The sequence below is a fragment of the Lepisma saccharinum genome, chromosome 9 (assembly GCF_977018435.1).
Source record: "Lepisma saccharinum chromosome 9, izLepSacc3.1, whole genome shotgun sequence".
NCBI classification, from domain to species: Eukaryota; Metazoa; Arthropoda; class Insecta; order Zygentoma; family Lepismatidae; genus Lepisma; species Lepisma saccharinum.
Genome location: NC_139237.1, coordinates 39,480,486 through 39,493,667, shown reverse-complemented (window position 1 = coordinate 39,493,667; position 13,182 = coordinate 39,480,486). Strand labels below are relative to the sequence as shown.

At 38.7% G+C, this 13,182-nt stretch overlaps 1 protein-coding gene across 1 annotated transcript in view; it reads left to right on the top strand.

The window, feature by feature from the left end:
* Positions 1-10,116: 10,116 nt before the first annotated feature.
* Positions 10,117-13,182, top strand: part of LOC145992015 (uncharacterized) — a 34,393-nt gene continuing 31,327 nt past the window's right edge. Inside the window, exon 1 of the mRNA XM_083128027.1 lies at positions 10,117-10,393. Within this exon, the coding sequence (XP_082984153.1) occupies positions 10,253-10,393 (141 nt within the window). The 5' untranslated portion in view covers positions 10,117-10,252. The remainder of the gene's footprint in view (positions 10,394-13,182) is intronic.

Sequence of the window (13,182 nt, the reverse complement as noted above, 5' to 3'; positions counted from 1 at the left end):
TTTCTCATCTATCCTCGAATATTTTTCCTTTCTCCTCATTACTTTTCCTATCCACTTCTGTCGTCTATTTTCTTCCCAAATTTACTTTTCCTCTTCCCCTTTCTCTGTTCTCCTCTCTTTTATCACCTTTCGTTTCATCTCACCTCTTTTCCTTTCTGTAGACTCTTTAGCGATGAAATACTAGAAAACCTATTATTTTTTCTTTCAGAAAGAATTTTGTCATTTCCGATTTAATAGTGATATTTTTATAATTTTATACAATAAAATTTTTGTTTTAATTTCTTTCGCGTATTTCATAAATATCTATTGTGCATGTGGCAACCCTGGAATTGAGCCTAACTCTACAGGCAACCCACCAACTCCTTGTGTAAATTGGGTTGCCTAGTTCAAAATGTCGTTGTCCTAAAACTTATGAGAGACACTGTACAAGGAACAATTTCCGAATGGTGGTGTGTTTTGTACAAACACACACATTTACAATAATAACCTTGCAAAAACCTACATACCTAATAGTACATAGGACGTAATACCAATCTTTAAAGAAACGTATATTGTATTTGTGTGATTTTGTATGTTAATTTCCAAAACTGGCAAAAAAAAAAAAGTTTACTGTTAACAAGCATTCTTACGATGTTTACACGCATGCACAAGAAACAATTTTCTACTTGTTTTGTACCTAACCTAACCTACCCTAATACACACGGGAGTGCATAAGACGTAAATGCCAAAGTTTTTTTTTTTTGTATTTACTATTTACAGGAAACATTTTATGCGAAGTAACATATTTTAATTAGATTGTGCGATATTTTGTACTTTAACTTTAAAACTGGGAAGAAAAAAATAATAGACGCACAGGTACAGCAGTATCTTTACGACGTTGATACGTATAGATCTATACAAGGAACAATTTCCGAATGGTGTTACGTTTCGTACATACATAGAAAATGCACCATTTAATAACCTTGCACGAATCTGCATGCCTGAAGATGCATAAAACGTGAACTCAAGTTGTTGTTGTTTTTTTAACATTCGTATGCAATACACATGATCTGGTATTTGATTTTTCAAAATAACTGGCCTAAAAAGGCGAGCGGCTATACAGCATTGCACCTTGGGAAATACATGCTAACAACACTAAACCTGGCCTGCCTAACCTAACCATGAAGTCATATAACAGCATAAATAAGCATGTAAATAGGTTTGGCAAGTTATAATTTGTCTCGTCCTTTTAGGCCAGTTGTTTTCATAAATCAAAAACTATTAAAAAAACAACAGAAAAACATGAGTTCACGTTTTATGCATCTTCAGGCATATAGATTCGTGCAAGGTTTATTACAATGGTGCATTAGCATGTATTTCTCAATGTGCTTATGCTGTCTCCAGCCGCTCGTCTAAAAACGACCACAGCTTGTACGTATGTACAAGATATGTTTTCCGGGTTGATATTAGCATTTTTTATAAACAAATGTATTCGTTCTTGCACTGCACTAACATATAACATTGCACAAAACTGCCCATCTCAAAGTATGTACAGCCTGGAGATTATATTTTTTTAAATAAGAATAAAACATGCGTACATATATGTGAGCCTTGTTTTGTTGTGTGTGTGTGATTTCTTATCTATACATTTACAAGACATACAAACACGTAGGTTCAAATTAACAACATAACTTTAATGCCTGGAAGCCATTCACGTACATCTTACACACTGTGTTACTATAACAACCAATCAATAACATGCTATAGAATACAAATTCTTCTTCTTCCTCTTATCATGCGTCTATCATCTCCTCCTGGAGTCTCTTTTTTTTGTTTTAAGTTCTGGTCTCACCGTATCTATCAGGAGGTCTCCTAAGTCTATTCGATCTTCTGATTTGTGTGTGCCCAGCGTCTGTATATGGTTGGTTTTGGTTATCTCTTCCCTCTACATCCTCCGGTTGTCCTTCTGGTATCGATTCAAGGTTTGGATCAGGTAGATCTGTTGATGAGGGATTTGGTTCACACTCACGTTTTCGTAGCCACCTAACGTGTACCGTTCGTGTCGATCCGTCGAACAACCGCACTTTATATATCAGGCTGTTGCCAACTCTAGACAATACCATTCCTGGTACATGCTTCGGAGAATTTACCTTCGGGGTCTGCACCCAGACTGGATCATTCGGAAGATATGCAAGATAAGTTTTGTCAAGTCTCTTCCTCTCTACTCGGCCCCGCCGTGATCCAAGAAATGGTGGGCGATCCACTCGCCTTTCCCGTTCCGTCATATATTTTTGTCTCTTGTATCGCAGTTGGTCACTTTCTCTTGATTCAACATCCTTATCTCTCATTGCCTGTGTTCGAATTCCAGCTCTCTCTTCTCTCGCCTTCTGAGCAAACTGCCTCAGATGCTCTTATTTCTTCTCCTTTTCTTGCTGGTCAAGTTTCTTCTTCAGCTGTGCTCTCAAACCTTCACTTTCCGGTATTTTAGTATTAATATCTGCGTTATCATTTCGTTCGGACCCCGTATTTGTGAACAATGTGTTACATTGTGCTAACAGTTTTCTCCAACCCGGATGAATAATGTCGAGCCATGAACGTCCAATCAACGGATAACGCAGTTCTTCTTCACACAATATAATCGGCAATTTATACAATACATCATTCAATGATAAATCAACCAAGGTTTGACCTTTCAACTTTAACTTATCATTATTCACGCCTCGTAGCGTTAGTGAAGTACAATGTGTTCGCCGATGTGGAAACAATTGTTTGAAAGACTTGTTATTGAACAGAGTAGCAGTAGATCCAGTATCTACTTCACATTGTACAATTCGCTTATCAATACACAAATCAACTACGCACGGTGCTGCTGACACAAGAACATTAGTGCCATCTATAGCTTGTGCTCTTGGCTTGAAACTAACACTCCTTGCTTTTGAACGAGTGAGTGTTGCATCTTCCACTTGCGTATTTTCAGTGTTCGATGAAATAGTGCAAGTACTATCTTCTGGAGGATGAGAATCACTAACCTCAACGTGCAATGAAGACAAACCATGAAATTCGTTATGTATGTTTTGTTCAACAATAGCGTCTAAAGGTTTAATATTAGACGTAGATATTTGATCACTTGTAATTGTCTTACTCGTAACTCCACCATTATTTTTCCTAAACTTGCATTTTACATGCCAATGACCTTTCTTTTTGCAAAATGAACATATCGAATATTTTGCTGGACAATGTCCAAGATCATGCCTTCTGGAGCATCTATCACATATCTTTAGTGCTTTTATAACTTCTATTCCGAGGAGTAACAAAGTTATTTTCGCTTGCTTGCGAGGACTGGAAACATGGTTTAAATTTCTGTGTCCCAGCAAATGCAACTATAGTGTAAATCACCAACACTGAGACCTTCTGTAAACAAACGGTCTCACCGATTCGATGTATCACTCCGCGTCAGCTCATTCATGACCGCAATCATCTGCTGTTACACTCATATTTCGCCGCACCTATTCATTTTATATAAGAGCCTCTGAATGTGAGAAGCCGCTCTCAAAACATCAGACGAATATGCAGCCGCATACATTGTTACTCTCCAGGTCATTCTCTCTTTCATAACCCTTAAAACTGCAGACACTGACACACCACTGCACTGGGATACCAACTTAACCACTTCATTTACTGGTTTCTCAGGATACCACTGACAGAACGTTACATAAATATTGAGTAGAATCTGTTTCTCACCCCTTTCAAAGGCTGTTCTTGCTGGTGTTTTGATAACAAGCTCGGAGAACACTGAGACTTTCCCGCACGCATAGAACTCGGCATGTTATTTTTCTAAGGATAAGTCAGGCAATATTACCACAGATTAATATTACTAAGTTGCACTACTTCCTTGCTGTTCACATGATTATTTTTAGAAAATAACCAATGTTATAAAATATCATTATGTACACAAATCTCTAAGCTCATTGAAAGTTACAATGCATATTACTACAAAATATTCACACTTATCTTGCCTTGCCATGTCACCAAGTTATTTTACGAAGTGCACTATATTTGGTGGAACAAAAATCGTTATTAGGATGCTTGTCAAAGTTTCCAACCGCAATAAATTTACGAACTTTTTCTCTTGTTTTGATCATCATCGTCAATATATTTATTGGACTTACAGCAATGCATATGGCTGTTTATGCCCATTATATATTTTATTTACATAAGATACAATTTATATAAAATCTACAAACAAATTTCAAATACATTCCTATCTATATCATCCTTAGATATTCAGGGTGACTGGTAATTAGATGTATTCCCTGAAAGGGGTTAAAGTAGAGACAATTTGCAATAAATTTGACCATATGATACCCCGTCCGAAAATTAGTAGTTTTCGAGATAATCGAATTTCAATTGTTTCTTTAAAAAATGACAATTTTCCACATAAAAAGGTGAATTGAGAAAAAACTGCTTATTGTATGGAACTTATTTCAGCGTTTTCTGACAGCTAACAAATAAGTGGTTCGTTGAAAAAAAAGGTTTTCCCAAATAACAATCAAATGCAAGTAACGGGTGGGTCTAAACTTACAAGTGATGATTAAAAAATGCACTCTTAGTTTACTTAGCAACGTACTAATAACAAAAATGGTATGACACGAAGCGTACAAATTACTTAAATTACTTCCTTGTGTCATCAGCTATCCAACAAGGTACAAATGTTGCTAACATTTACATTTGTGTACAAGAAAAAATACTTCATTCATCTTCATGTGAATGGAATCAATGAACAATACAGTTAAAGAACATTACACGTCTTGCTCAAAGTGGGCACCTCCGTTACGAATGCAGGCACGCAGGTTTTCATGGTCATTTGGTCTCTTAACTCGTGATGTGATGGTGTCCTTGATGTGTTGACCAGCTGTTAAGATCCTCTCCCTGAGCTGTTCTTGCGAGTTTACCGGTGTCTTGTCATGTGGCTCCAAATATAAAAGTCGCAAGGCGTCAAATCGATCGGGGGATCGAGCTGGGCAGTCATCATGCTGATAAATCATGTCACGTCTTATAGCTAGAGTCACATCCTCCAACAACAATGCCATCCCGTTCCTCAAAAAATGTTCATAAGTGATGCCATTTAAGATTTGGGGCAGGAAAAATGGCTCGATCAAATGATTGTTGACGACGCCCATCCATACTTCTGGGCGTGCGACAGTGGCTGGATGAAAATTACCCAAAGAAATAGATTGGCCGAGGTGGCCCGATTCCCTGGCCGGCTTGATCCCCCGATTTCAAGCCTTGCGACTTTTATATTTGGAGCCACATGACCAGACACCGGTAAACTCTTAAGAACAGCTCAGGGAGAGGATCTTAACAGCTGGTCAACACATCAAGGGCACCATCACATCACGAGTTAAGAGACCAAATGTCCATAAAAACCTGCGTGCCTGCATTCGTAACGGAGGTGCCCACTTTGAGCAAGACGTGTAATGTTCTTTAATTGTATTGTTCATTGATTCCATTCACATGAAGATGAATGAAGTATTATTTCTTGTACACAAATGTGAATGTTAGCAACATTTGTACCTTGTTGGATAGCTGATGACACAAGGAAGTAATTTAAGTAATTTGTACGCTTCGTGTCATACCATTTTTGTTATTAGTACGTTGCCAAGTAAACTAAGAGTGCATTTTTTAATCATCACTTGTAAGTTTAGACCCACCCGTTACTTGCATTTGATTGTTATTTGGGAAAACCTTTTTTTTTTTCAACGAACCACTTATTTGTTAGCTATCAGAAAACGCTGAAATAAGTTCTATACAATATGCAGTTTTTTCTCAATTCACCTTTATATGTGGAAAATTGTCATTTTTTAAAGAAACAATTGAAATTCGATTATCTCGAAAACTACTAATTTTCGGACGGGGTATCATATGGTCAAATTTATTGCAAATTGTCTCTACTTTAACCCCTTTCAGGGAATACATCTAATTACCAGTCACCCTGTATAGATTACCATGTTATATCATTTTGTCTAAAAAAATGCAAGTTAAATATATTCAATTCGCATGCAAGAAAGAAGCCAAATTTATGGGAAATGATTACTGGTGCAAAGAGTTAACCATAAAGGTGAAGCAATAAGTAAAAAAAGGAAGAGCATTGGGTTTAAAGTGAGACGTCATTTGCGGTAGCGTATCCCATACTAGAAATTTGCCATTGTTTTACCTTACGTAATGAATCCTGTAACAACGCTGGATTTTCGTGTGGATTTTTTTACTTCTATGAGTTTGCAATGCTTTCTGCATGCAGGTGGTTTTGTTTACAGAAGGTCTCAGGGTTTGTGATTTGAACTTTAGATTAGGACTACATTCCTTTTCACGATGTGTGAACATTTGTGTTTCCCGTTCAATTAATTCCATTTGAAGCACAATATCTTGACATTTTGCTGGAGTCAATGTAGGTTCAGACAGTAATTTCTTTCTAATGGCGTCAGACCGAACGCCTACAATTATTTGCTCTACAATGGCTTCCTGTAAGTACTGGCCAAAACTACCTTTTAGTGCTTGTTGTTTAACACGTACCATAAATCGTGTTGCATCCTCGCCGCTTTCCTGTATGCATTGCCTGAACTTAAAACGTTCCACATATTTGTTTATTTTCTGGCCATAATGTTTAAGTAGATTATCCCTGAGGGTCGAATACGATTGCCGTTCGACTGGTTTAGGTGCTAGGATAGTCTTCAGCACTTTGAATGTTTCAGGTCCTATAACTGCGATCAGTATGGGCACCTTCCTGGCTTCATTAACATCATGAGCCAAACAAGACTGTTCAAACCTCGTTAAATAATCTTCTATTTCTTCCGAATCTGGCCGGAACTCAGAGAATAAATTCAAACCGAACATATTCATAATTGTGGACAACTTAATATCACAACATCGTAGACACAATCCGTATCACACTGATTTAAACTTTGTTCTTGTACAATTATTGTAATCAATACACAAACCGTGTAATCTTGGTTCTTACCGTAGAAATTGATCAAGCCGACACAATTTCTCCTTGCATAAACCTATGCTGGAATGATGATCGTCGTGTACTCTTCGTGACGTCTTCACCCATACTTCTTCTTACGAAGGATTACCAAGAATATCCTGTACGACTGCGCCATAGATGTAAGCCTTGTTTTGTTGTGTGTGTGTGATTTCTTATCTATACTTTTACAAGACATACAAACACGTAGGTACAAATTAACAACATAACTTTAATGCCTGGAAGCCATTCACGTACATCTTACACACTGTATTACTATAACAACCAATCAATAACATGCTATAGAATACAAATTCTTCTTCTTCCTCTTAACATGCGTCTATCAATATAGTAATACGGTACATTACTATTTGATTATTCCTTTTGTGCTAAGATGATAGAATTCTAAAAATGTACCTTGTACATAGAACCGTTGATTAACGATTTTTTTGTGTTTTTTTTAATACAAAAATTTAATTTTCATATGCATCGTTATTACTCAACCAACTTTCAATATTAATCTTGCACAAAAGCTGAATTATAATAAAGAGGAAACCTATAAGATGGTCAACGATGATAATACTGATACTCGCTATTCTCTAAAGAAGGGGTTACAGATTGATAAATTATTAACAGAAACGAATGATAAATTAGTAAGAGCAGATATGTCACCCTTGCACTAAAAAATTAAAAAATGTAACTTGAATTTGTTACGACTTCGTAAAATTTTGGTCACTGTTTAGTAGTGTTTAATATTAAAAAAAGTGACCGTATGTCTTACTGAAAGATAAGTCTAGGAATATTCTTTCTTTGCATTATGTTAATTGGAGTACGTAAAAAATAATTTGGAGAGTTTGTAAGAATAACTCCCCATTACTTCGAAAGATTACGAGTTTCATTGTAAAGGTAAAAAAGGTAAAGTGTTCCCCTGTGCATAGCACCACGCCATGAAGGCGTATAGGGGGTGTGGGGGTAACGCCCCACACTTTCTTGATCCGGTCGTGAGTGGGGGTGATGTGATCAGCATCACGCCCCTGACCGCCTTTACCCCCCAGGGTTTCCCCCAGGTACCCGTGGTATTCGACGCTGGGTGGGCGCCGGGACCGCTTCCACCGTTAGAAAAGTTCCCGGATTTGAACCGGCCGGGGATCGAACCCGGGACCTTTAGCATGGTAGTCAGACGCGTTACCGACTGAGCCACCGCGGCCACCTACGAGTTTCATTGTATCATATATAATACATTTGATATTAAATGAGAGTACGACACATGCATTACCTATTTCGATCAACTGTATCATTTTATTGCATGAAATATTTCGTTTCTTAAAATATATTTCGGTTGAAAAAGCATGCATTTGGAATTGTCAAGCACACATTAGCACGTAATAAACAAACAAAACAAAATCGAAAACACAACTTTCTCCAGTTTCTGTTGCCAGGTCGTACGGCAAGCAGGAGAAAGTTCCACCTTACAAGGCGGAGGATAAAAATGCTTGGTGCAACCCACCGCCGCCTAAATCTCCCGCCTGTCGTTATCCAGCACTTTGTAAAGTGGCGTATTGAGTGGCGATGGTGCAACCGGCCCTTAGAACATGTCCTATTCCTCAAAACCAGTCAAGCAGTCAGCCAGGCGGCCATGATTTCTACCTAGAAAGTCAGTCCATCACCAACTAGGGCATTCCAACTAGATATCCAGTTCTGTGTGACAGGGGCTTAAGCTAGCCTCAAAGCAAGTGCCTACACGTCATACAATTGGAAGTATGTGATTGGCTGCTCCTTTCGAGAAGGCGTGGTTGGCGAGGTTCTACACGTGGTGTCGTAAGAAACAAGGAAAGGATGTAAGTAACGGTGCCTGGACATTGGTATCCTACTCGGCGATCTCGAAGGGTAAAGTTGACCCCCTTTCTACTCCCAGATCACCCGACGTTTCTGTTGATGCAACAGATAATCAGCCAATTCGTGGGTTAACTCTGACTTTACTCTTACTCGCGAGTAAATCGACGTTGGTGCAAACGGGCATTAGTCGGGAAATGTTCGAAATTTCCCAGAGCTCTGGATGCATGTCATTTTCACCTTAAATGATTATTTTTGTATTTCTGGAATAAAAACTAACAATTTCCGATAAGTTCCAGACACTTACAATGTAGAAAACGTCGAGAATTAACGACTTTTTGAAATGACCATTTGGTATTTCCCGACTGCTCGGTATCCCGAAAAGTCAGCAATTTATTTCCCGAAGTCTGGATCGGAACGGGAATTTTTTTCCCGACCCCTGACACCCCTACAGTTACCGCACACTCATCTTGTGAATGTTGCTTCATAGCTCCCCCCGTTCAAATTATACTGTATTTTCCAAACTAGTGGAGGTTGAAAGCCATAATGCACACAACCAAAATTGACAGGGAAATCGCGAGGACTACAGTAAACGGAAGAATGGGCCAGTTCCGAACGTCGCAGGAGTTTAACACGTTAAACGAGTTATGATAACTGGCTGTCCCATAAGTGCTTCCGTGCGTTTCATTATGCTGTCCCAAAAGTCGCATTCCGTGCGTCTCGTGCAAGAACGAGATACACCAAACGCACTGGCCAGGAGGCTGGTTCGTTCGGTGAGAATCGTCTGCTCCTTGCAGACAAAGCGCGTGCTGATGGATTTAAACTGCACTAGTTCCTAAAATGTATTATAATTTTAACAGAGACCGACATGGAGCAACATGCACGAGATGAATATGCCTTGACCGTTCTTAGAATGTGATTAAATTAGTAACAGTGTCCACAGTAGAGTTTATTTTGCCATAAGGACAGTCCTTCCGCTGACGCCATGCGGAAACTTTCTCTAAACAAAACGCTGAGCCTGCGCTTTCGCCTAGAGTGTCCCATAAGTCTGTAAAATAACTGCCTTCACCAGATTCACAAGCCCAGTTATTTTCGTTGAATGCGTTCGTTTCGTTAAGACTTTTGGAACGCATCCAATATTCATCGTAAATGGGTACCATTGGCCTAAAAACTGTTAAAAGTTCGGTGTGTGCCATACACATTTTATCTGGCAACTCTGGGTCGCGCCAATACCGGTTGTTTTGCGATTTTCATCGCTTGTACCGTTGGTCGCTGGAAGGCAGAAAACTTAGGGGATATATACATAGATATATATGTACATATATATGATCTGTTGCAGAAAGCACTGCAAGGAGAAGGAGTATCTTTTGAACCAGTGCAACCGCGAAAATCTAACCACAGAATTGTGATGTAACAGAAATAATGGCTGGAATAAGTACACCCGATAACCTTCAATGTTGTCGACTTTGCATGTCGAGGAATAGTGCCACACTCGATGTATTCGCTGAAGAAGGAAAACAAAAACATATTTTGAAAAAAATACAGGACTGCTTAGCTGTCGTGGTAAGCTGGTCACTTGTCCGTTTGGGTACTATTATAGTATGGGCGAGACACCTCTAAATCATATATTTCGCACTATTTTACATTACTACCGTACTATTTTGGAATGCGGAACATTGCTATCGTACTATTTTGGAATGCGGAACATTTCCTAAGGTGAAATAGTGCATTCTAACTAAGATAATGTCTATTTCTTACATTTACGAGTACTTACTTTACTTTTTTCGATTCTGTAACACATTATGGCGGGCGAAAGCGTACTGGTTCAGGGCGCGTTGTGCGAGTGTTTTGTCGATTTATGCAGTGTTGCAACCTCGTTCGCCGGAAAATACCTACTTTGGTGCCCGGATTTGAAATTATGCTAATACGTCGCAAACCATTGACGTTAGCCCCTCAAATGGTAAGACTCTAGTTTACGTCCTTTTCCTAAGGAATACGTGTCATATATCGTTGGAAAGGTTATTTTATAAGGAATTCAACAAAGTAAATCCCAAGGCGAGAAAAACCGATGTCCGAATATGCGTGATTGAACGTACTGACGACATTTTTCGATGGTGAAGCACATATTTAGGGGTGAAATGAGTGCTAATGGAACCTAACCTAACAGGCCTAACCCAACCTCGTAGGCATACCTCGTTCCCGTGAATGATTAGACAGAAAGTGTAAAAACAAAAACTTACTTATCCTACGGAAGCCGCAGCGCCGGTTGTCTGCTAGCACGGTTTTGTATATGGGCAACAAGGAGTGCGCAAGAAAGACGTAAACTAGAGTCTAGCGCCTCAGACCATTCACGTTAGCCCCAAAAACCATTTTCCGTAAGGTTAGGTTAAGTTAGGTTAGGCAAGCATAGTTAAAAAAAAAAATAGGTAAGAATTGACAATATAGAGAAAGACTCCAATTTTGTTAATTTTTGCTAACTAATTTTGGCCTCCTAATCACGAATCTGGTGTAAAAAACCGGGGGTCACGTCTGGAAATTGTACATTTTGATGAAACATTGTTCGTTAGCCCCAAAAACCATGCATGGGTACCCACAAAACCATTCACGTTAGCCCCAGAAACCATCGACGGGTAGCCCCATGCACCATTCACACGAGGTTAGGTTAGGCCTGTTAGGTTAGGTTCCATTAGCACTCATTTCACCCCTAAATTCATCGAAAAAATAAGGTTTGTACTAAAATTGAACATCATAAATCATTTTCTTGTAAAACAACGGCGTGGTTGGAAACAATGATAGGAGATTACATTTTCATTCGTAAAACTACGCATATACACCTATATATAAAAAAAATTCAATCTGCTTTTTTTTCCAAATTTCCAGACGTGAACCACGGTTTTTTACAACAGATTCGTGATTAAGAACACGTCATGTTCTAGTGAAAACACTATGGGGTTACGTCATCTTAACACACAGAGCATTGTGCTCTCGTGCAGAAAGCAAATGGCGGCAGCAGCAACAGCATGTCGGACAGAGATTTTCGCAGAAAACAACATGTATTCGCATTAAAATGGATCAAAACTGCATTCACGAACTTCCACAACGCTACAGAAAATGATTTCCGTAAGTACTTTCTCCTGTAAATTTGAAGAAATCCGTATCACCTATACTATAATGTTACCCTACTTTGTTTGGTACCAGTTTCATAGATCGGAGACACATTAAAATCAGATATTTTGTGTTTCGCATGGTTCGTACTTACCAATTGTGTATTGCGGAAGATAGTTCAAGGTGCCATTATGCTTTTTACACAAAAAAACTACAATTTTTCGCATAGAGAATAATTTCTGTGACTCCTTTTTTCGCTTCCATAACACAGAATATGGCTGGAAATCTTGACTACCGTAGTTGTCATGCAGTGTTTCCAACAACCTTGACCAAAAAATACCTACTATCGTGTTCGTCACTTGTGCAAATTGTACATTATGCATGGGTAGCTGACGGATAGCCCCACAAACCATTCACGGATAGCCCCACGAACCATTATGCATGGTAGCTGACCGATAGCCCCACGAACCATTTCTGATAAGGTTAGGTTAGGTTTGGTTATGGCAAGCATAGTAAAAAAAAAAAAAAAAGGTTTGAAACACTGACAGGGGCTTACGTCATCAAACGTACACAGCATCCGGTTGTGGTAGTGCATGCAAATGAAAGCAATGGCAATTGTGCATTGGTGAGATATTTCTCTTGAAAAATACATAATTTCCCGGTCAAATATATTCCACGATGAAAGAAAATACCTCGACGAACGTTGTAAACCTTGGAGAAACTCATTTCCGTAAGATTTCTTCATTTTTACAGAAGAAACTGCTTACGGAAATCACTTTCTATATCATCGTTGAAGTTCCTCAATGTGTTTTCTTTCGCCGTGTATATATTTTTTAGCGTGAAATCTTTTTTTTTCTATAAAAATATCTCTCTGACATGCAATTCCTCTTGCTTCCATTTGCTTCTATACATCAAGGATGCAAGGATGGCCCGTGCATGTCATGACGTACCCCCCCCCCCCCCCCGGTCAATGTTTCCAAACACGCCTTTTTGTTGCAAGTTTTTTTATTTTTCGAAAATTCAAACTATGCTTGCCTAACCTAACTGGGTACTACTTTTGTATAGTGGAAACACCTAGAAATAATTTCTTTCACACTTTTTTACATTGCTAACATACAATTCTACATTGCGGAACATTTTTTTAGGTGTATTAATTATTTTCTAATGAAAATAATGTGTATTTTTTTAAATTTACGAGTACTCACTGATTTTCCTTTTCCCGGTTCTGTAACACACGATGTGGTGAT